The 25,368-nt window shown below is 36.2% G+C and overlaps 1 protein-coding gene across 1 annotated transcript in view; it reads right to left on the bottom strand.

The window, feature by feature from the left end:
* Window positions 1-2,276: 2,276 nt before the first annotated feature.
* The window catches only part of LOC129226987 (glycine receptor subunit alpha-2-like), a 63,674-nt gene continuing 40,582 nt past the window's right edge, over window positions 2,277-25,368 (bottom strand). Inside the window, exons 4-9 of the mRNA XM_054861616.1 lie at window positions 18,718-18,785; window positions 14,853-15,079; window positions 12,294-12,376; window positions 10,829-10,963; window positions 8,233-8,630; window positions 2,277-2,462 (exon numbers count right to left, since the gene is read on the bottom strand). Coding sequence (XP_054717591.1) covers window positions 2,277-2,462; window positions 8,233-8,630; window positions 10,829-10,963; window positions 12,294-12,376; window positions 14,853-15,079; window positions 18,718-18,785 — 1,097 coding nt within the window. The remainder of the gene's footprint in view (window positions 2,463-8,232; window positions 8,631-10,828; window positions 10,964-12,293; window positions 12,377-14,852; window positions 15,080-18,717; window positions 18,786-25,368) is intronic.

The raw sequence follows: 25,368 nt of genomic DNA, 5'->3' as shown, positions 1-25,368 counted from the left end.
ATTATTTTCCCAACAGTTTTTTTTAATTAATTTTTTAAAATGTCTGATTTTTCAAACAACGCGTGGTCTTGATGACGTCACAAATGATGCACTTTGCCGCATCTTTCTACTACGTTTCCACGTTATGATAATCAAGCAGCGAATTAAAATTGCGCTCTACACTTGCTACCAACTATATCGTTGCCCATACACGTGAGTAAAGATGCGAATTAAATATTTTGCATTGTGAATGGCAACACTGAATGGCGTTTCATCATTTGTGATGCCATCGGCAGAAGCCGTAAACAATGAAAGCGCTCCGATTTAAGTAATTTTTTTTAATATTAAACGTAAACAAATTTATCAAAAAATGGTCAGATGTTATGTTTTTAAGCATACTCTTTCAGAAAAAAATACTTTTAAAATCATGGAAACGACCCCATTAATAGAAACATTTAGATTCTTGCTTGAGCTTCATCAAACAGAATAGTTTATTTTGTACAAGTTCAACACTAGGTATCTATGTACTGGTTATTTTCAAAATGCTGCATCTATAGATTCTAAATCTCGCCTTTTACAGATCCGGTTCATTATGTTTTCTCGCATTAAGTAACAGCAGTGTAACATCAGTTTCTGTCTATAAAGGAAAGAATCATCTCAATAATGACAATATATTTACCATATTAAAAGAGTTCATTTTTTCTTCGGATCACAGTTCTAAGTTTCTGAAAAATAGTTATTTGAAGGAATGACAGAGCGAAGTGAAAACACGAATTTGAAAGATGTTGCCAAAATTGACATGCGTACTGTCTGACCACGGATTGTATGGAAAGACAAACATCCGTTTTACAGCCAGAAATGGACGAATCTATAATTTTTTAGCGATGTCAGCTTTTGCAGAAGCAGAGTCTCATTCAAATGAGCGGAATACGCGCATCAAATTTTTACTTTACCCCCTCATTCACATAGATTCGTGTTATTTGGACGTTGGAAAATTCTATGCAATCCGTGGTTAGACAGTAACAGGATTAATTTCAAAACTCATTTAGCTATATTGTATAATAGGAGTACGTTGACGGTAAAAAAGATTTATCGTTATTGCAAACCAAGAATTTCCTACTTGGCGACATTCTACAACCTCATGGTAACCATGGTACTTGCAACCATGTTGGTCAAAATCACATGTAAATGCGAAACCAAACATTGTTTCGGCATTTTAATTGTCTTTTAATTAAAACAAGCTATTGAATAACATGAGCGGTAATGTTAAAATGTGAATTAATCCTTCAAATAAGTGAGTTAGGTCATTAAAAAATCAGAATAATGTAAAAGAATAAAATCCGCTAAATATGTTAAACCATTAAAAAATCAGTAAAATATAAAAACATTCGACTAGTAAATAAGTTTATCCATTGAAAATCTATTAAGAGGAGCGGAAAGGCTACTCATAAGAATTTGCAGACAAATGAACAAATTAAGAAATTAAAAGATTCAACAAACTAATCCCCTAAATAAAAAAACTTAGATATTAAACTTTTTGAATAATATTTTAAAAATTCGTCAAGTCAGTAAAAAGTTTAAAAATTTCATCAAAAAGCAAAGTGAGGAACAAATATGGCAGCGACTCAATCGAAATTTTTTTTTTCGTTTACGCCAAAGTAGAAAGGAAACAAGTCGCCAAACGCCAACGTATCCCCATTCTATACTTTCACCATTAAATACAATCTGCAGTTTTCTCCTGTCATCTCGCTTTACCCACAACCTGCTCATTTAGATGTCGTAGAATTGCTTCTATTAGGTTATCCCAGATTATTGGCATATCGAGAAATGTTTATTCAAGAATCAAGTAGGAAGGACCAATAGGAGGTTTTGAGCATCAGAAAGAGCAATGGGAAGGTCACCTGCGAGACTTTACAAATAAATAAATTAAGCCATTAAAAGATCCATTAAAGTTCTCTATTCCCCAAGAAAATAAATTAAGACATTAAAAATTTTAAATAGCCTGCCAAGTAAATCGAGAAAGTCATTGGAAAACTTTAAAAGGTCCATCAAAATTAAAAATGCAGAGCAAACATGGCGGTAACGTAAACAATCTTTTTCGTTTACGCCAAGGTAAAAAGCAAACAAGTCGCCAAGCGCCTATGTAACCCCCATTCTACACTTTTACCATCAAATGCAATCTACAGCTTTCCTCTCTGACTTCGCTTTGCGCAATGTTTACTTCATTCGGATATCGCGGAATTCCACCAATGAGACCTCATTAGGTTATCTCAGGTTATTTGCTTATTGACCAATGTTTATTCAAGAATTAGGTAGAAAGACCAATAGGCGGCATTGAGCAGGAGGAAGAGCAGCGGGAAGGTCACCCGAGAAACTTTGTCGATGCAGATGGCCCACTGCTGATGGCGGTTCGGACGAATGGTAATCGATGACAGGCGCGATTTGTTGCCGTTGGGCAGTTGCTGAGTCGAATCCTCTCGGTTCTGAAATGAAGAATTTTTTTTTTTAATTTTCAGAAAACTTTACTGAAATCAAGCATGTAACATTTTCTTGTAAATAAATAAATATATTTCTTTGTGCTAAAAAATAGCATTATTTTGTGATATACCGCTAAATCGAACCCCACATATTCGAAATTCCTGTTGATATACAAAACTTTATTTTCAAAATTTGTAAATAATAAAAAAAAAAAAAAAAAAAACCAAAGTAAAAAAAAAAAAAAATTTGAATTTTGACATTTTGAATTCAAATTATGTTTTTCGCAATCACGAGTGTGTGTATGTAGGCGTGTGTGTTTGTGTGTGGGGGTATGTGTGTGTGTGTGTAGGCATGTGCGTTTGTGTCTGTGCGCAGGCATGAGTGTGTGAGTAGTTGTGTGTATGAGTGTTTGTGTGCGTGGGGGCGGGGTATGTGTATGTGTGTGTAGGCATATGTGTTTGTGTCTGTGTGCAGGCATGAATGTGTGGGTAGTTGTGTGTATGTGTGTGTGCATGTGTAGGTGTCTGTATGAATGCGTGTATGCATGTGTTTGTGAGTGTATGTATTTGTATGTGTTTGTGTATGTGTGTAGGTGTATGTGTGTGTAGATGTATTTGTGTGTATGTGTTTGTGTATGTGTGTGCAGGTGTATGTGTTTGTGTGTGTATGTGTGTGTGTGCGTGTAAGTAGGATATTGACGCAACCTGGAGACGGCTTTCGCTATAGGAGCAGCATCGTGAGGAGCCGGTCGACGGTGATGCTGCAGAGGGTGCTGGCGGAAAAATAAAATGATAGCACATCAAAACAGTCAAATGAAAGCAATAAGCAATCGTGATTGCTCAAAAAAAGTAACTTTTTCAGTGACCATAATACTGTAAGCATGCAAGAAGATAATTGAATAGTTCAAGGATTACATTTGCATTTAATACGATGATGAGAATGTTGCATTTTCATTCAATTGCTTTTGAACCAAAGACAAATTTTGTTAGAGTGGGAAAACAAGAAATTAGAGGTAGGAAATCTTTTTTGCAAAAATAAACTAAAAAGCATAATGAGCGCAAATGCATTATTTTGCACGATATTGGGAACTTGACTCTGAAATACTCAAAAATTAAAATACATTTGTTTCTTAGTCTTCAAGATACTTGAATATCAAGTACTGCTTTAGCTTGAAAACAGTTTGTGTCATGAAAAACATTTTATTTGCGCAGTATCCACATTGGTTTTGTTTTGAACTTGAAGGAAGACCATTAAATACCGGGTGGCTCAGCGGGTAATGTTTGAAACGAAGTCCAATAGATGGCGCTAGTGCAAGTGAGTGAAACGAAACTTGGTTTAGCGTGTGATTCTCGTTAGTAAGAATGAACAAACTTTCGACGGAAGTTCGTGCATTTATTGTGCTACAAATGGCCAGATGTGATGGAAATGTGAAGGCAGTTCAAAAAATGAGCATGGCAGGAGAAGTTCCACAAGAAGAATTGGCCAAACAAAAGGACTATGGAAAGGTGAGTCATTTTGTGCGGTTGACGGTACAAATGTTTTCCTTTTTGCTTCCATGTTTGTTCTGAAAAATGTGTTTCAATCCTCTTCCCTGTAGACTGTATGTCAAGTTCAAACGAACTGGATCGGTGGAAGACGATTAAAAAGCTATGGCTAGAGCCACCGCTATGTGGTCACAGACGGTGCAAAATAGGTCGTCGAAGACCTGAAGATTCCAGAACCGCCTAACTGCTGTCCTTGTTAAAGTTGGCGGTCACTTCGAACCTCTATATCATTAATAGCCCAATATGTCCTTTCAATATACGTCATTAAATTCTTTTCATGTCTCTCGTTTGTTTTTATTTTTTCATTTGTTTCAAACATTACCCGCTGGGCCACCCGGTATGTCAGCTGTAATGCATAGTCTCGGCAATAAATCAGGCGATTTAAAAAGCGTCATTAAGAATATAATGATTAGCTTTATTTATTTACAACACAGAAGAACACCCAGTAAACATAGATGCATTTAGTTTTGAAACTGAAAAACTCTTGTATTCCGAAAAGTTTTGTCCCCAAAGCTTGTTTTGTCTTCAACTTGTCCCCCATGGACACACTCGATGAGTTTTCAGCAAATCCCGTCCATTACTTGTTTTAGGAATTTTTCGACTTTCTTCCTGAACTCGAGTGTTGAACAGGAGTGAATCCAAAGTGGGGCGGGGTGGGAGACATTACTCCCTCTTTAAGTGATCAAAGATAGCCTAACGATGCATCTGGTATTTCCAAAAATTCGATCTAAACACCCTATTTGTGTCCAATAATTAGTTATGAACCCCCCACCACCCTTCCGAAAGCGACCTTCTCCAAAACTAGAAGCTGAATCCGCTCCTGGTGTTGAAACATCGATTACGGCCAGAAACTCAACGAATTCTGAATCAGATCATAGGCGAAGTTAGCAGAACTCAAAAGTGTATGCATGGCGGACATCTTCAATATATTATTTTTGAAATAAACAAGAGTTTTTTGAGTTTTAAAACTAAATGCTGCAAGATTTACTGCAATTCTTCTGTGTTTTAAGTAAATTTTGCTAATCCTTCACCTTTAATGACGACTTTAAAATCGCCCAATTCGCAGCCTGACGCTGTACTTCTTTTGACTTTCAAACGGGGAGTTGGTACATGATGAGCTCCACTTGAAAACGTCCTTTAAATTTTTAAAAAGGAAAATATATGTCCTGGATACAAAATTATAAAATTTTTGCCAGATTAACTGTCATTTCCTGTATTTGAAAAGTGGCAAATCGAGTCTGAGGTTGAATCATTTTCCATTTTATGCCAAAATATCGGTGGGTTTTTTCATCACGAAGGTTGAAAATTAGTGATAGGCATACTGTCCTACCACGGATTGTATGGAAAGACAAACATCCGTTTTACAGTCGTAAATGGACAAATCTATTATTTTTAGCGATGTCAGCTTTTGCAGAAGTAGAGTCTCATTCTAATGAGCGGAATATACGCATCAAATTTTTACTTTTCCCCCTCATTCAGATAGATTCGTCTCATCTGGACGTTTGAAAATTCCATACAATCCGTGGTTTGACAGTAATCAAGTTTTCATAATTGAATCACTCGATTATTCAAGATCATTCCATAACTCGACTATCAGATTTCGAGTTCTCGATTATCGTGTCTCGAGTTCACGATTATCGTGTCTCGAGTTCTCGATTATCGTGTCTCGAATTCTCGATTATCGTAGCTCGAGTCCTAGATTATCACATCTCGAGTTCTCGATTATCGTAGCTCGAGTCCTAAATTTGAAAGATCTCGCGATCTCGAATCAACAAATCGAGAAGTCAATCGCTCTAGATCTCAGTTCAAACTTCTTGAGATCTCAATTGTCAATCCCTCGAGTTCTCCATTTCTCAAGATATCGATTGACAATCGCTCGTGTTCTCACTTTCGAAAGATCTCGATTGTCAATCCTTCGATTATGAGAAGCTCTCGATTCACGAGATCTTGATTATCAAAAGTTCTCGATTATGCCCATCGTTATTGAGAGTATTATCAGATTTTGTATTTTGCTTTTTACGAATTTAAATTCGTTCGAAGTCATGCAACATTCAACATATGTCAATGTCTAAGCCTAGGAAGTCTAACGCCCGTATTCACCGAACAATTCAACTCTCGGCCAGACAGCCATACTGCCGGTCGAAGTCTTTTTCAACCAGTAATCGTCTGATTCATCCTCATGCTTGACTCCACGCCAGACAGCCGAACTGCCGTTCGAAGCCTTCTTTAATCAATTACCGCCTGATTCACGTCCAACCCTGACTCCACGACAAACTGCTGATCGACCTCCTTCTTTAATCAATTACCGCCTGATTCACGTCCAACCCTGACTCCACGACAAACTGCCGATCGAAGCCTTCTTTAATCAATTACCGCCTGATTCACGTCCAACCCTGACTCCACGACAAACTGCCGATCGAAGCCTTCTTTAATCAATTACCTCCTGATTCACGTCCAACCCTGACTCCACGACAAACTGCCGATCGAAGCCTTCTTTAATCAATTACCGCCTGATTCACGTCCAACCCTGACTCCACGACAAGCTGCCGATCGAAGCCTTCTTTAATCAATTACCGCCTGATTCACGTCCAACCCTGACTCCACGACAAACTGCCGATCGAAACCTTCTAAAACTAATGAGAAGATCTCCACCTGAGGTTCAGGTGTCCGACAGAGAGTCAAATAGTGAGGAGAATCAGGCCCTAAGAAGGCTTCAATCTTCAGTTTATGTTTCTAGCCGTGATTCAAATACAGTATACTCCTGATTATCCTTGTGCGGATTACCCGGTTTGCGGATAATCCGTGCGTCATTTCGGAATCACACTTTTCTAAAGCTTCGATGATGTTATCTATAATATCGATAACATCATTCAGGAAGTTAGAGAAATCGAAGGTTTCGAATCAGTTGACGCTGAAAATGTCGAAGAGGGGTTTAAAAGCGGCGAATGTGAATTAGGATTTCAATGTCTAACTGACGAAAATATTATTGAACTAGTTACTGAATCAAACGCAAGTGATGATACCGAAAACGAAGATGAAGAACATGAAGATTATACAATTTCACATTCTACTGCTCTAAAATCTGTGGAACATTTATTGGATTACATGAGTGAAAGAAGTTACGATTATGCAGAAATAATTGCAGTAAGAAAAATTCGTACGGACATACGCAATAATTTAAACAAACAAAGAAAACAAAAATGTATCACCGATTTTTTTTAAGCAATAAAATTCGAAGAAAAGTTCCTGGTTTGTGTGAGTATTTAGTTTTTTTCTAATTTCCCCTTAAATAGTTACCCTGCATATTCTTTAAATGATTTTTCGGATTATCCGTGTTTTTCGATTATCCGTGCTACTCCGTCCGGTGATTAGCACGGATAATCGGGAGTAGACTGTACTAGTATGATGAATCAGGTACAAAGAAAGTTTCAATCTGCAGTTCAGGTGCCTGATAGATAGTCAAATAGTGTGGTTAATCGGGCCCTAAGCAGGCTTCAAGTCTGCTCTTCAGGTGCCTGACCGACAGTTAAATGGACTGGTAAATATACAGTGAAACCTCAATAAGTAGTCGACCGGTTAAGTGGTCACTCCGTTTAAGTGGTCGTTTTTCTTTGGTCCCGACAAGGTCTCATTCAGAGTAATGTAAAATGATCCTCCTTTACTGGTCACCAAATTTAATTTTACCCAGTTAACTAGTCACTCAAAAAGTTGTTTTAGAAAATACCTTTTCCTTATCGGATCTTAGGAAATAGTGTTGGACTTAGTTTGAAAGGCTGTTTGATAGTCATTTTTTCTTGAAATCTCGATCCTCGGTTCTGGTCGTTCAAAGCATATTTCTTGCTGTGACTCTGCCGAGTGCCAAGAGTATGAATCAAACTCCTTTCAGCAAGACATACAAAATCTAATACCTGGAGAAAGTTAGTCAGTATTTAACATCCGTTCAAGGAACTACAAACACAGAATTTGAAACAGAAAATGAAACAAAATAACTATCATTAGTATTTTTCCCCCTTTTTAATATTTCCAGAAATTTTTAAACATTGATTTACATAAGCTATTGTTTTTCTCACAGAATTCTACTGCTATTCATGAATATTTGTAAGGCTTTTTTTTTTCTTCCTTAATTTCCCACTCCACATAAGTAGTCACTCCGCATAAGTGGTCAAAAATTTTTGGTCTCTTGAGTGTCGACTTAACGAGGTTTTACTGTATTTGCAAAAATCAATCTCACCAGCAATTTGGTCACAATGACAGCATCATTGGGCAGAACTTTTTCGATGGTGCAGAGATCCTGGTGGCCTCCATCGCCGGCCTCTCCCATGAGAATGTTGACCAGGGCATACTCCATCAGCGAGGCGAACACGAAGACGGTGCACGAAGACATGAAGATGTCGATGGCCTTGATGTAGGAAACGGGGGGAAGCGACTTCTGCGACTGCGCGTGCTGGGTGGACAGGGTGAGCAGGGAGGTGACGCAGAGGGTGACTCTGGCGGGAACGGCCTCGGCCTTGATCCAGAAGGATATCCAGGACATGATGACGATCAGGCAGGTTGGGATGTAGGTGTGGAACAGGTAATAGCCAAGCCTTCGTTTCAGGCGGAAAGACACTTCGATGCACGTGAAATTGCCTGGTGGAATAGGGAGTAATTAAAATAATCAATTGTCCAACGTATTGAAGCACAAAACATGCAAATCATTGCAGACACGTGTTTCGGTATTACAAGGAACACCTTTTTCAATGCAAAGAAGTGTGAGCTTCTGGATGAAAAGTCATCGGAGAAAAGAATCTCATCCAGAAGCTCACACTTCTTTGCATTGAAAAAGGTGTTCCTTGTAATACCGAAACACGTGTCTGCAATGATTTGCATGTTTTATGCTTCAATACGTTGGACAATTGATTATTTTAATTTTCAGCAAAGATATTTATTCGTTACTAGCTGTATCCAACGCGCGTTGCTACGCCAAAAAAAAAAAAAAAAAAAAAAAAAAAAAAAAAAAAAAAACATCATTATACTGATTTTCATGACAATCAGTTGAACGGGGCAGAAGTTGCTACTCTGCAGTGCCACCTGGTGGCGAGTGGCTTCAATGAGCATATTATGCACCTTCTCCGTGGAAAAATACATATATATAGCAATTTTCATTATACTCGGTCCAGGTATCAAGTGAAGCCGTGACTCTACTCCAATTTTGTACTCACGCAGTTTGCAAAATCAATCAGTCGCTAGAAATATCAAATAAAAAAAGTTTTAAATCCCCCCGTTGCATGAAAAGCCATAAAACAATAAAGAAAGAATTTATTTGTTCAAACTCAAGAAAAATGGCTTATCAATGAGATCTTTCACGCGAATTAATTTCTGCAGCCGATAATTTTATTCGTATTTATCCAATGGATTGTGACTTAAATTGGAATAAAAAAGGAACTATCGATCGGATTTTTTTCGAACTGGTCTATAAACATTCCCAGTATCAAAAATAACAAACGGTGAAAGTTTCAGCCAAATCTGCCTGGTAGTTTTTGAGTTCATGGATGACATACAGACAAACATTCATTTATATATATATAGATTATAGGGAGTAATGTTTCATTTGCAGTTAAAAATCAAGATTAGTGGTTGCCACTCGCTGCGTGCCGACGAAATGCAAAAGTGGCTAAAAAAAATGTAGTAAAAAAATATATCACTCGTCACTTTTTTCCACCCTTCTTGTATCATCGATTAACGTTAGTACCATTATTTAGTGCTTTACCTGCATTTAAAATTGCTAATTTTTATTTTTGAATTGCAATTTAAAAGCTATTTGATGCTTTCTTTAGTTTACAAAAAACAGTGGCGACAGAAACAAAGAGTGGAGACTAATGCATTTGCTTCTACTCGTCACTGCCGACTAGAAAACATTAACAAGGTTGTTCTTTATTTGTAATACTTTTATTTTCTTAACTTAAGAAATAATAAATTTCCAACTATTATAGAGGCGTTTAACATCTAAAATTGCTCAATCTATTTTGAAAATTGTTACAGGAGAGACAAAAAAAAAAAAAAAAAAAAAAAAAAAAAAAAAAGAAAGAAAGAAAAAAAAAATAATTTGAATTTTGACATTTTGAATTCAAATTATGTTTTTCGCAATCACGAGTGTGTGTATGTAGGCGTGTATGTTTGTGTGGGGGGTATGTGTGTTTGTGCGGAGGGAGTATGAGTATCTGTGTGTAGGCATGTGTGTTTGTGTCTGTGTCAGTGCATAAGTGCGTGGGTAGTTGTGTGTATGAATGTTTGGGTGGGGGGGAATGTGTATGTCTGTGTAGGCATATGTGTTTGTGTCTGTGTGCAGGCATAATGTGTGGGTAGTTGTGTGTATGTGTTTGTGTGTGTGTATGTGTTTATGTGTGTAGGTGTGTGTGTATGTATGCGCGTGTGTGTAGGATATGGATGCAACCTGGAGACGACTTTCGCTATAAGAGCAGCATCGTGAGGAGCCGGTCGACAGTGATGCTGCAGAGGGTGCTGGTGGGGAAAGAAAATCATAGGACATCAAAACAATCAAATGAAAGCAATAAGCAATCGTGATTGCTCAAAAAAAAGTTTCACGCTGTGCCCACTTTATTTTCCCTCTTTTTTTTTTGCTTGAAAAACATTTTGTGTACGACTTCCTTTGCGTTTTCCTTGTTAAGTGAGCAGTATTGTCTAATTAGTTACACATAAGGATTGATCTGGTGTTGAATCAATTCAAAATGATTTTTAAATTAACTCTATTCTGTACTCTAGCTCTAGCCTTTACTATGGATTCGATGTCCAAAGTAATAGAAAATTTTCGTCATACACATACACACCTGTGGAATATTCTTGGGTGCAATCTCCGAGCTTGGTCTCCACGAGGTTATGCTGAGGAAGCTCTATTGATTCATCTACAACTAAGGGAACATCTTTCTCCCAGTCGAACACCAAATCATCCGTCGTATAGGATACTAAAGAGCAAGTCACAGGTTAGTAAATTGAAAATTACTGGTGTGAAATGAGCATGAAATAATGCTTTGAACTAAAAAATACCTGTTTGCAGAAAAAAGTAATATCTGTACTGTCTGACCATGGATTGTATGGAAAGACAAACATCCGTTTTACAGCCGGAAATGGACGAATCTATTATTTTTTACCGATGTCAGCTTTTGCAGAAGCAGAGTCTCACTCAAATGAGCGGAATACGCGCATCAAATTTTTACTTTTTTCCCTTATTCACATAGATCCCTCTTATCTGGACGTTTGAAAATTCCATGCAGTCCGCGGTTGGACAGTACTATCAATAATTGTGTCCATCCAAACAACAACTATGGATTCCATATGTTCTCGGTCGAAACTAAAACAATCGAATCAGGACTGTTTCGAGGAAGCGATTTCGGACGGTTCATTCTGGCTTATAATTTATGTACTGAAAATATTAATTTGAAGATTGTTAAACAACGTGTCCTTTCTTTATCCGGAACATTTATATGCTCAGTTGACGCCAAATTTGGCAAAAGATCGCTGCCACCAAATGCGAAGCAACTTCCAGCTCAGACCGATTACTAAGCGGAGGGTTGAACAGCAGGATGGACTCTCGGGTGCGAAGTTGCTAACGAGTAGGTCACCAAGGATCTGCTGAAGTTGAAAGAAGTGAGCAGGGGGAGGAGCCCTCTAGTCTATATTATGACACCAATCTAGTCTGCTTGTCTTGGCTTCTCCTCCTGATTTGCCCATTTTTGACGTTGTGTTTCCTATTGTTATATACACAGGGCCTGATTATAGCACAGGCCAACTAGGCCTGGGGCCCCATTTCCTAAGGGGCCTCGAATTTCCTAAAGAATTATGCATAATAATTAAAAATAATAATAATAACTTATTAATCGCAAAAACCTTCCTTGAAGGAGAATTTTTATTCATTCTGCTATTAGCGAATTTACCACGTCACAACTATGAGGGGCCCTGAAGGGATTCATAAATGCAAATGGTTAATGATTTACGTAATTCTGGGATAAACAAAGAGGCACCAAAAATGAATTCCGACGAGGACCAAACCTGTAACCACCGTATCCCGCTATCAAGTCTTCAGGGGGGCCTCCAAATTATTGTGGGCCTAGGGCCACACTTTTAGTTAGTCGGGCCTTGTATATACACATTGATAGTTTTTGCAGGTAAAATTTTTCAAAATCACCTTCGCAGTTTTTTTTAACTGGGACGTTTTTTTCCAGAATCATAACCTTTTCCGTTTGAATTTTTAGAAACTTTAAAAAAGAAGCAATTCAGTAACACAGAAATACTTACAACTTTCAATTTTCATTGTGCAAGTTTGCGTGTCGTGTGGATATGATTCAAACTTCATCGCACAAGACAGCAACAAAGTCAGTCTGCAAAGAAACATTGAATTAAAGATGATTATTTGTGCGCCAGCTGTAGTATTTGCGTGAAGCAATGCAAAATAAACACAAGTTGTAATACAAATTACATACTTTTTATTTTTAGAATTATTACTGAAATCCCTTCTTCAGTGTCATTAACCCCATACAGGATAGGGGAAATGGCGTCATTGTACGAAATATTTGATTTATTATTGCAAAAATATTGCATATTTAAAGTAAATTGCTTCAAAACCACACTTTTTTAGTAAAATGAAAATCTGTTTTTTGAATTTAACAGGGAAAAGTAATCTAAACTGACTGTTTTTGGCATTGGCAACCATGACATCAACCCAGGGGTGATTGTGTTCCGGTATTTTACCGAATTCCCGGTATTTTCGGACGTATTTCCGGTATTTTTATGTCTGAAAATAACGGAATTATGTTTTTTTTTTTGTTATGCTTTTATCTCCCAACCTCTGCAATTTTTTTAAAAATTATATAATACTCATCAAATATACCTGCAAGAGCCTTAAGATGGACAAATGTCAAGATAATTTTCTATAACACCAGCTCAAAAGTAACTTTGTAACCCATTAAAATTTTAATCTAATGTACACACACTATTTTGACTCTGACTATTGAATTATTTAATACTATGGCATGGGTGCAATTAAGTAATAGGGGGTCAAAGATTACCCCCCCCCCGTTCTCGCTTTGAAACTTTCAGGTATTTTTTGATGAACTCACAATCACCCCTATTCAACCCTATCAAAAGGTGCGTCTACCCAAACACAACTCCCCAACTACAGCACTGACTCCATATAGCATAGTTTTCACACTGAAAAAAAAAATAAAGGTCCTTTAACCACATTCTGTTTCCCCACGGTTCCTATGGAATCGGTGAACGTCCAGCTAAGATGAGTGTCTGAATAGGGGGGAAGGGGGGGGGGGGAGAAGGATAAAAAAATTGATGCGCGTGTTTCGCACAGATCAATGTGACTCCGTTTAATTTAGAGGCTAACTCAATTCCGCAAAAGTCGGCATCCATGAAAACTAATAGTTGCTTCCGTTTCTGCCTGTAAACAGGAATTTAACCTTTCGGTTAATAACCGAAATAGATTGTTTCTGATGTTAACCATCGATGGTTCAGACTGTAACTCAATAAGTTCCCCGTTTGATTCACAGATTGCACCTATTTTTACAGATAACTTTTTCTTTCATTGAAATGTACCATTAGCAGGTCAGAATTGATTCCAGCAATTGCTACCTGCGATCAGGGCCGACGAGTGGCCACGTCAGCCTAGTCGGAAACTGGGGCCCCGGATCAGATTCGGAAAAGTTTTATTTTTATCTTATATCTTTAAATGAGCAATTCTCGTGAGTATGTATATATTTCGTATCTCGAAAACGGCTCTAACGGTTTGGATGAAATTTTGGATTTAATTGTAGTTTTGCATTCTAAGTTCATCTACATCAATGTTTTTTTCTGTAAAAACGCGATTTTTTTTTTCAAAAAACAGTTTTTTAATATAAAGTCAAATTGAGTTAAGCCTTGAAGTAAACTGAATTGACGCATCAGGCAGACGATTTGCAACCACAACAATGAAAATTTGCCAGGTTTGGCTGGTATTGGCCACTTTGGCTAATTTCAAACACACTTGGCTGAAAACAAATTCAAAAGCATTGTAAGTCGATGTAAGACTTTTTTCGTTTTTGAGTGAAACTATTGCTTGATCGTCCTATTTTATTTATTTATTTTCTTTTTACACTACAAATAGTTTAACATGTTTTTTTAAATCACGCATCTAAATTTTATTTCGAAGAAACGTAAGTCTTGAGGCTGTTTATGTTTTGTTAAGACAATTGCTATCATTGGTTGGAATGGTTTGTGAATCATCAGTTTTGATGGATATCATGCAGTATGTAGCATTTTCTGGCGTAAAGTGACCAACTACACTAAAAGTACTTATTCAAAAAGAAAATCTAGATTCGGATAAAATCGTGAAACGCATCATAGTATGAAAGGAAGTATTCGGTTAAAAACCGATTTCACCGTAGCAAAACTGACTCCAAGGTCAAAATATTTTAATTACTGACAAGAAAATTGTATAGTGGAAACAAATGTCACAGATAGTTTAAAGTTTGTTATTTTATTACATTCAGAATCTTCTTTGTTTGGTACTTTAGTGTTATAAGAAGGTCGAGTGCTTAATATTTCGTTACGTAAAGCTTTTCAAGTATATTTGGAAAAGTATTAAACCTTAAAAAAACACGAGTTGACAAAAAATAATTCTTTTAAAGCCGAGCGAGGTTCGGTCGTCCAGGTACTTAGTTTTATGTGAGTTAGGGGACCCGGCGGCCAAACTGATACCTTAGCTTTCGGCGGCCCTACCTAAGATCCGAATAGCAGGTAGCCACTTCTTGAGCCTCTGGTCCTTGAGTAAAATAAAATAAACTCTCGTCCGACCGCTCGGATTTTACTCACTTGACCATATAAAGGATTGTTTTATCACTGTAAAGCCAAATGTAGTGGTTCGGTATGGTCATCTCCTGGAAGGTGACTTTCTTGGCATTCTTAAAGAAGGAATCCGGCCGCCACATCTTCTTCAGCCAGCTGATGGGCAGCAGACGATATTTGGTCGTCATGTTCTCTGGCAATAAGAGTCGGTGGTCTTTCCAGCTCTGGGACATAAAAATGTCTGCGACGTACGTCTGGAAAGACATATGTTTTACAAAATAATTAGTTCACCAATTAAGCCTAGAATTTAATTTGAATGGTTTTATTATTTCTTCCTAAGTCTTCGAAAAACAAAAATGATGAAGATGATGGTACATTTATGTTCAGGCCTAAATTTGAATGGAAGTTTTTTCGCTAAAGGGACATTCCATGGTATTTTTGACATTATGTAGAGTCCGTAACGTGACCTTTTTTTGCCATAACTTTTTAATTTACCGTTTGATTTGCAAATTATTTTAATTTGAGCAGGTGTGTTGGTAGGAAAAGATCAAAATAAAATAATATGCTAATCAAACAGTAAATTATAAAGTTATGGCAAAAAAGGTCACGTTACGGACTCTACATAAATGTCAAAAATACCGTGGAAAGCCGCTAAAACGTTACTTCCTGGAACATTAAGTGCAAATATTTGGGACAGTTTTGAACTTTTACCTTTAGTCTCATATTAATAATGTTTTCAATTTGAGTAAAGTATTTTATTTTACGAAAAAGCATTAGCTTCTTACCTCAGAACAAGGTATAGATGCGTAGATAAAAAAAAGTAGAGATGTGTAGATATATCCTTTAAAAAAGTATAAATGTGTAGATATGTCTTTAAAAAAATACTAAAAATAAGAACTCATTGTGCCAAGTTAGGGATTCTCCTTCTTAACTTGGGACACTTAACATTATGATTTTTCCTTTTATGTATGTTACAATGGATGATAATTGGGGACACATATCATTATTTTGAACAAATTTATTTTACTACTAAGTAAAGAAAGTACAACATTAGGAAGAAATGATAGTCTTGTAAACTTTTACAGATTTCATAAGATATGCTTGCTTTTTAAGATAAGTAGATTTATTATCAGAGACCGGGAAATATCGTAAAATCCCAAGTCAGGAAAACATTTAAGCGTCACACAAATTATTTCTAAGAGTTTATATAAAAATTTAGTGTAAAATGACTTTTGAAAAATTCTTGTTCTCAAAGAACCAGTCGCCGAGGCATTTTTTTAAAAATTGAATGGGCTATCTGTCACTCTTGGTTTGTCACACCCTATTTAAGATTAATCCAAGAATTTTGTCCGACACTCCAAAACTCACGGCAAAATGAATGACCGCAGAACGCGCGTGTGAGTATTTTTTTTCACACTACCTATTTCCCTGAAAAATTCCTATTCCTATTCCTATTCAGAGTCGCAACTGACTACAACTGTATTTATGTCGAGGACTGCATACTAAGTGCCTTGCCTCCATTATTTTATATACCGATAGATGGCAGCACCATCACCGGATCGAACAGTTAATGAGAATTTAGAACCAATTCAGGAGCTAATAGTTACCTGGTGCTAGCACCCCCAGAGGTATCGTTTCACTTGGAGGACATTGAGACCACGAGCATATTTAACGTCGCCCAGTCCCCTTTAATGACGACGGTGGGTCTTCGACCATCGAGGTTCGAACTCAGGACCCTCCGGCCCGAATCTGACACTCTACCAATCGGGCTACCATGGCCTACTGAAAAAATTGTTTTCCAATTCAAAATATTTCGTTTAGTAAAATTTCTACTAAACACCGAGTGTTATCCAAAATAATAGTACTTGATCAAAAAAATAAAATACTTGATGAAACAGAAAACAAATAATTTTGATTAGAATTTGTTTCAAAACAATAATTTCAAATGATTGAACTAACCCAAGGCTTGCGAGTCGAATTCATGAGTCGAACCGCACCATGCTGCGGACATTCGTTGATGAGATAAAGTTACCTTATCTACCGGTTTGTTGGCCCTCTCAGCTTCAGTGAGGTGACATCTGCCCAGTGTTGCCAGATGGGGGGGGGGGGGGGGAATTTCCCCATTTTGGGGAAATCTGGTGCTCTCTGGGGAAATTTTGGGGAAATGGGTTTTGAGGGGAAGTCTATGGTGAAAATTTTTTTTCTTGGGGAAAATTTTTTTTCTTGGGGTAAAACCTGGGGAAAATTTTTTTTTCGTATTTAAATTCGCCTCTTGACATCTGGTAGTTACATTGTTTGTATCAAACAGAATTGGTTTAGCTCTCCTCAACTTGATGGAATTTGTATTATGTGGAATTTTTTTATGATACAGAATTCACATTAATGTTCTGCATGAGTGACTAGTTGGTTGATGCGTGAAACGGGTAAAAATAGGTCAGTGTGATTAAGAATGTTCTTGGATAAATATACACAAAGTTTATAGTTTAAATGTACAGAAGAACAGAGTAGTAAATGCGACTAGAAAAAAATATTTGGTTATTTCTTATCTCTCGGTTCGGAGCTTGTATTTATGACTAGTGGCACCTGCATGGCTTTGCCCGTAGTAGAAAAGTAAAAGGTATTTTGGTTCCCCTGTATAGTTACAAATAATACATGGTGAATTTCTCGCCAATTGGCTTGCCCACGTTACGGTTCCACATTATGATAACTTGGTAATTTAGTCATCCATCTTATGATAATTTAGCTCGGGAAAATGTTCTTAAAATTAGAATAGAAAAAGAACAAAATCTAACTTTCGAAAAATCGCTTAAAGGTGCACACCCCCCATGCATCAAGTTAATTCTTTGCCAAAATTCGTGAAAAGCAATCGAACGGTCCGAGACCTTCAAACGGTTTAGGTGCTAAGTGCATTACAGAGATCCTGACAGAGAGAGAGAGTGAGAGATCCGGACAGAGAGACTTTCAGCTTTAGTATTAGTAAAGATAAAAAAAAAGATAAAAAAAAAAAAAATAAATAAATAAATAAATAAAAGGAAAAATGGAAAGAAAAAAAAAAGTTGAGGAATTTTATATGAAAATTTGACTATTTGGGGGAAAAAAAATTTCAACAGACAAAAATATCAGAGGAAGTCGATTCATTTTATGAAAATATTAGTGGAAAAATAATTTTTTAATTTGGGGAATTTTTATAGAAAACATCGCTTTTTGGGGAAAAGTTGGAAGGGAATTGGGGAAATCTGGATTTGATCATCTGGCAACACTGCATCTGCCTCCAGCTCGAACGAAATTGCAGTCCCTGAATGTGATAAACGGACTGTTTTCACTGTTAAAAATTTCGGAAGATTTTCTGGTAATTGTTACTGTAAAATGGTGGACTTACAGCATCGCTGATTTTTACAGTAGTTTATACCGGAAAAATAAGCGATCCCAGCTCCAATTGGTTGCTGTGGCCTAACGAGGAAACCGTAAAATTTTACTGTAACATTTGATTTTTACGGTAATAGTTACTGGCAACATGGATGCCAGTAACAATTACCGTAAATTTTCCGGAAATTTTTTAACAGTGTATGGTATATTGCATATCGTCCCACATTGTTCGAACATATATCGTCTGGAGTATTTTTTTTACAGGCTTTCCAATGATTTCAAACGCGAAACGATACAGGATTTGCTTTGCATACAAAAGAGCTTTATTATGCAAATTTTTGGCTTTAAAGTTAAATATTGAGCACTTTGGAACCTTTTAAACTTATTTCATTACATTGTCATCTGATTCTGGACTATCTCCAAAATTTCAATAAGAAACAACAGATATCGTGTTTCCTTTGCGATAATTATACGCGAGATCGAATGTATTAAATTTCGGCATAAAAATTTAAAACAAATTGGTTACCATTGAGCCTTCATCTATTGTATCTATGCTTAAAACAGTAACATGGAAACGTACAACTGTGGCTTTCCCTGAAAGAAGAAAAAGATCTCAGTTACTCAGAATACAAGAGAATGAAAATTGAATTGAACAAGAGAATAAAATAAACTGTAAGGTTATTTAACCCTTAAATAGTTTGATGATTTTTTTGTAAGTGGTGAGGAGGGTGTGCCTAATGTAATCCCATCATTTTATTTCTTGTACACTACACAAGATTTGGAAAAAAGCAAGTTAATTTCCAATTTCCAATGATTTTTGCATTACAGTGGCGTTGATTCGGGAAGGGGGGGGTGAAGGCAAGGGAGAGTAAAATAAATAAATGATGGGGGTTAACCCATCATTTATTTATTTTATTTTCCATTTTGGGAACAAAAGAGGGAAGTTGCAACCTATTAAATGTTCATATTTTGACTATTGGATATTGTTAATTGACCCTCAAAACTAAAAAATTCACCATCGCCGGATTTTAAAACACCGTGATTGATTTTTCATGAATTTTTAAAAATCCATGCGCAAAAGTGCTTTTCTGAAACGTCACGAGCTTACGTCACAGGGCACTAATGGGCAGCCTCCCGCCAAAGATCCCTTGTTTTCGCTACAAACATTTTGAGCGCGCTGATATTTTTATTTTTTAGAAATTCAATAATCCTTTTGAACACACTATGGAGACCGGATTCGTTAAAGCACAATCTAATAATCTTCCTCAAGTAACATCAATGATGGTATTCGAATATTTCCGAGAGGATGAGAGGTTTAATGTTCCAGAAACGCGAGGAGGTAAATGCGAAGAGGTAAGCCTTACGTTTCGTCTTCGAAGCCAACTGCACGTCCTTCGGCTTCTCCCGCGGCGGAAGAGCGCATGACGTCACTTCGTGTGCCATTTGACGTCACAATCGCTTGAACTTTAAAAATTAATTATATAAAAAAAAAAAACTACTTATCGTATCGAAAAAATTTTTTCACCTATGATGTTCATACATGTTACTTTATCATATAAAAATAAAATTGAAAAATCGAAAACTTCCCTATGTTTACGAAACATTATTTAGAACAAGCAGTAACATTTACTCGACGTTAAATCCCGGTTATCACAAATTTGCCATTTCAACTGTGCTTGCACAGACTTTCCGATGACATCACAAATGATGAAATGCCATTCTGTGTTGCCATTCACAGAGCAAAATATTTAATTCGCATCATTACTCACGTGTATTGGCAACAATATGGTGCATAGCAAGCGTAGAGCGCAATTTTAATTCGCTTCTTAATTATCATAACGTGGAATCGCGGTAGAAGGATGCTGCAAAGTGCATCATTTGTGACGTCATCAAGCCTACGCCTTGTTTGAAAAATCGGACATTTAAAAAAATTAATTAAAAAATAACTGTTGGGAAAATGAAAGTATTTTCTGGGTTCATGTTATTTGTTTTTTGCTTATTCTATCAATTTCAGTGACAAAAAGGACTACTTTTGACTGAAGGAAACAACCCTATTATTAATGGATTCGGAGTCTGATTTTTCTATCAAACAAAGGTCCTTTCTAGGGCCAAATTTTTAACCTCAGAAGAGCGTAGTAAAATTGCAGAATCCCTTCTAATACAAAGCCGAAACCTCAACCTAAACAAAAGTGTATAATACTATGCTGTTTACGCCTAACGTAAAATATAAACAAAAGACGGATATCTGTACTCACTTTCGAATCATCTTTGAAGTACACATCGTGTTTTACGTTTACGTTAAATAAATATTTCCAAACCAATAAATATTGAAGTGTCATTTTTCTCTTTACATTATAAAGATTATCAGTCATTCATATCCGTAGTTCCATATAATGTATCACGAAATCGCTGTGAAAATATTCTAATCGCATTCAATAATTTGTTAGGACTCTACTGTTTGACCACGGATTGTATGGAATTGGCAAACATCCAGTTAAGGCGACTCCATCTGAATGAGGGGAAAAGTAAAAATTTTATGCGTATATTCCGCTCATTTGAATGAGACTCTGCTTAATTTAGAGGCTAACATACATCTGCAAAATCTGACATCCCTGAAAACTAATAGATGCTTCCATTTCCGGGTGTAAACCGGATGTTTGCCTTTCCATACAATCCGTGGTTAGACAGTAGCTCAGCCTAAATATAAACAAGCAACAAGAAATCTGAAAACAGAAAGCCCAAAAAGTTAAGTCCGCGAGCAAGCGCAGTTGAAATGGCAAAGTTGTGATATCCGGAATTTAACGCCTAGTGTAACACTTAGTTTATCTATTCATTGTTTAGATATTAGTAAATCAATTGTTTAACTAAAACAAGCCATACTTGCTTAATGAAATTATTACCAAGTGTTTGTGACATCTGAAAATACTTTGGGGGTAAATAATGTAAGTCTAATTCATGGCTACTAGTACGTGTTTCTTTGACGAAAGTTATTGCGTACATAAATCATCAAAATCTTAAGAAAAATGAGAGTTAACCTGTTAAATTTGCATCAATTACCACTCATATGTTCTCAAAAACAGCATTAACAAAATTTTGTACTTTTTTTTCTTTCATTTTTTTGCTAAATATAAAATCCTATGGTTTTTAGCTGTGTTTTTTTAAGCAATCACGATTACTTATTGTCACTTGACTGTTTTGATGTGCTATCATTTTATTTTCCCGCCAGCACCCTCTGCAGCATCGCCGTCGACCGGCTCCTCACGATGCTGCTCCTCTAGCGAAAACCGTCTCCAGGTTGCATCCATGTCCAACACACACGCGCATACATACACACACACAAATACATACACCTACACACACAAACACAAACACACACACAAACACATACACACACAAACACGTACACACACTCAAACACATACATACACACGCGCATACATACAGACACCTACACATACACACACACACACCTACACACAACTACCCACACCCTCATCACACTTATGCCTACACACATCTACCCACACACTCATGCCTGCACACAGACACTAACACATATGCCTATACACACATACACATTCTCCACCACACACAAACACTCATACACACAACTACCTATACACTCATGCCTGCACACAGACACAAACACACATGCCTACACACACATACACATACCCCTACACGCAAACACACATACCCCCACACACAAGCACACACGCCTACATACACACACACACTCGTGATTGCGAAAAACAAAATTTGAATTCAAAATGTCAAAATTCAATTTTTTTTTTTTGCCTCCCCCCTCTTTTCAGTCCCAATCGCAGCCCTTGATTACAATAGAGTTCTGGTTATCCGCCCTTTGATTACCAACCGTACCAGTGACATTTAAGTTATTTATTTAGCTGATTAATGCAACATAAATCGTAGAAAGTAGTTAGCCAATAGTTGTGCGTGTCAGTGAGCGTGCGTGATCTCTTACTAATATGTCTCTGGCTGGAGAAATTCCTTAAAAAGCATTAAATTGAATATGAGAATCTAATCAATGTCATTAATTGATTCTTATCTTTATTTTAATATTTTTTATTTCTTCATTAATGTAACTATCCCTATTTTCTTCTAATTTAGCTTATCCAGCTTTCCGCCGGCCTGATGCTGATGACGAATAATCCTGACTTTACATTATTTATTTATATAACAAAGTAACTAAAGTTAAGAATTATAAAAACCCCCCACTGAGGACTGAGTCACAAATGTAGAATCTAAAAGGAAAATTGAAAATCCTTTTTAATGCCTTATATATTAAAAATCAATTACAGTTATTTTATTTGTTAACAAATAAAAACTGGCAACAGATAAAAATTCTAAATCGCTGCGTTTTCTTTCCTTGTCGGCTAACAATGAATTCGGTTACCAATCGCGTGAATAAAGGCTTAGCCGTATTTAAAATCTGCTTTGATAAAACGTTATAATTCGAATTCCATATAACATGGAAGTTCCAAACTTTCTACACAAATGACGCAGAAAAAATTACTCTTTATTTTGATGCTAAATTTTTAAATATGTTTTCATTGCAAAAATCGCGAAAAACCTTCTAGAGGTTTTTAGTTAATACAGTTAAACCCCTCCTAACGGACACCCCTCAAGTGCGGACACCCCTTTTATGCGAACGATTTTTAATTCCCCGATTCCAAGGAAAATAACATTATTAAACCCCTCTCCTGCGGACACCCCTCTATTGTTGGACAAAATATTTTGTCCCATTAGTGTCCGCATTAGAGGGATTTTACTGTATTTATAATTAATATATACGTACATACAGTAAGATTTTAATAATACGAGTATATCTGTGTTTTGAAACACGATATCTCTCGTGGCTGCCGTAACATAAGCAAAACAGGGACTATACTCGTAACTGAATAGAATGATAAAGTCCTCCATTTCTCGAGGGACAACCTGAAAGGCCGCTAATGAAGATATCTTCTTAATTGGCTCTCTACGTCGCCTCATTAAAATTGACCCACTTTGAGGTAAATATATCCCCCACCTACTTCATCTGAATTTTCTCTCTTTGGCTTACTGATTAGGCACTAAAATGAAGTAAAGCTATGTAATAGATGATTTTTTCGGGAAAAATAGTGGTAGAAACATAAGTTTGTTATCGTTATGAATGACCAGCGTAAGGAGTACTTCAATTTTTCTATTCAACTAATTTATTTAGTTTATTTTGGGGGGAAATTTGATGCTTTATAGAATTGAAATCCGAATGGCTTCTAGCGTAAAAATAAAACTGTTATTGGTTCCTTTAGTTGGGGTTAGCAGTTATTTTTAGTGCCAATTATTCAATAAAAAATTGCAATAAGCAAGCAAATTTTATTCAAATTTGTTTCCTTACCATTTGAATGTGCTTCAGACGCCGAAAGTATCAAACATATTTCAAACGCACATTTCTTTTTCAATGATGCGGAACCAAATTAATCTATTGATGTAAAAATTGGCTTTTTTTAAAAAATTAAAAAATAAATAAATAAATAAATAAAAACGAACTAAAAGAATATTATTAAACAAAAGTAGCGGTAAGATTACAAAATATTTTTATCACTAGATGGTGAGATAACCGCATTTTTGTGCGTTTTTGTATACCATGTTTTTTTTTTTTTTTTTTCTATTTCCCTGATCACTCACTTTCCCTTTTAAGAATGTTTATTTTGATTGTAATTTTGAATGTATTTGTTCTATGTATAATTTATATCAACCATCGATTTCAGTAATACTTTATGCAATTTTCTTTAACTATTTGTCTCAACTGTACTGAATTTTGGCAAAAATCTTTTTCTTATTAGTAAAACAAATGGTGGTTTTGTAGTCACCAGTATTGGTTTGTTGTCATGTCCCGCTTTATACTTGGCAAGATAACATTTAGAAATTATAATGCCTAGAAAATTTTGCATAGAGGTTAAGCACAATCATTTGTAACATATTTTCAGATAATTACATAATTATAGTTGTACAGAAATTTGAAAAGAACGCGGGAACAAATAAGAGAAACCAACAAGAACAAAATTCAAGTTTATCGTAAATTTCAAACCAAAGGGCTAATGATGAAAAACCTCCCCTGCTCAAAAGGAAATGATGTTAACGTTAGAAAAGTATCACCTCTTAGAAAGAAATTACAACTAGCTATAAATCTAAAAAATAAAAATAAAATAATGGTAATACACATATTTCAGAAGAAACACACACACACGAAAAAAAAAAGAGGATTTTTCTAAAAGTAACGCTAAAGAGACAGAATTATTTGAAGATGAAGTACTTTTAGACTATTAGAGAAGGTGTATCGCGTATTGTTAACAGTACCATCGACCTGCGTGAATTCAGAAAAAGTATTTTCAACTGTAGGAAATTTGAGCACGGAAAGAGTTCGAGGCTTAGGCAATTGATGTATTATGTTTTTTACTATTTATTTTTTGTTATAACATTTGTTCCTTCATTTTATATTTGTTCACAATACGTTTCCATAAATAATACAATTTTTGTACAAAATTATGAAATGTGGCAACGAAACAATATGTTTTCAAGCATGTTTTGAGAAATTTTAATTACCTTGTATTAATACCGGTATCCTGGTATCACGTATTAAAAATACCGAATACCGGTATTGAAAATTAGCTCCGGTATCGCAATCCCTAGCTACGCTGTTAATCAACAGCCTTTACTTGCCAAGCATTCCTTTCTTAAATCAGTACCAAGTTATAGTTTCAAAAATCCAGATTGCTCGCACTCTTAAGCCACGCCCCCTCTTTTGTTGCAGGAACTCTATACCACAAGTAAATCAGTTTGTTTTTTAATGAATTGGAAGGGGAATGGAAAGGGTTCAAAGGCGAGCTACAAGGCTAATAAATGGACTTTTCCACTTAGATTATGATTCCAGGCTTAGAAGGATAAAAATGTACTGTCTTGAGCAAAGAAGAGACCGAGGGGACATGATTCAGTTGTTTAAATTTATTAAAATGAAAGATGTTACGGGACTGAAGTTAAGCACTGAAAACAGGACAAGGGGTCATTGTTTTAAGCTATTTAAATCTCAAGCTAACATGGATGTTAGGAAAAATTATTACTTTAGCAGGGTAGTGGAACCTTGGAACAGTTTACCGGAAGAGGTGGTAATGAGCAAGGG

The sequence above is a fragment of the Uloborus diversus genome, chromosome 7, assembly GCF_026930045.1.
Source record: "Uloborus diversus isolate 005 chromosome 7, Udiv.v.3.1, whole genome shotgun sequence".
Classification (NCBI taxonomy): Eukaryota; Metazoa; Arthropoda; class Arachnida; order Araneae; family Uloboridae; genus Uloborus; species Uloborus diversus.
This window is presented reverse-complemented; position numbering and strand designations above follow the sequence as displayed.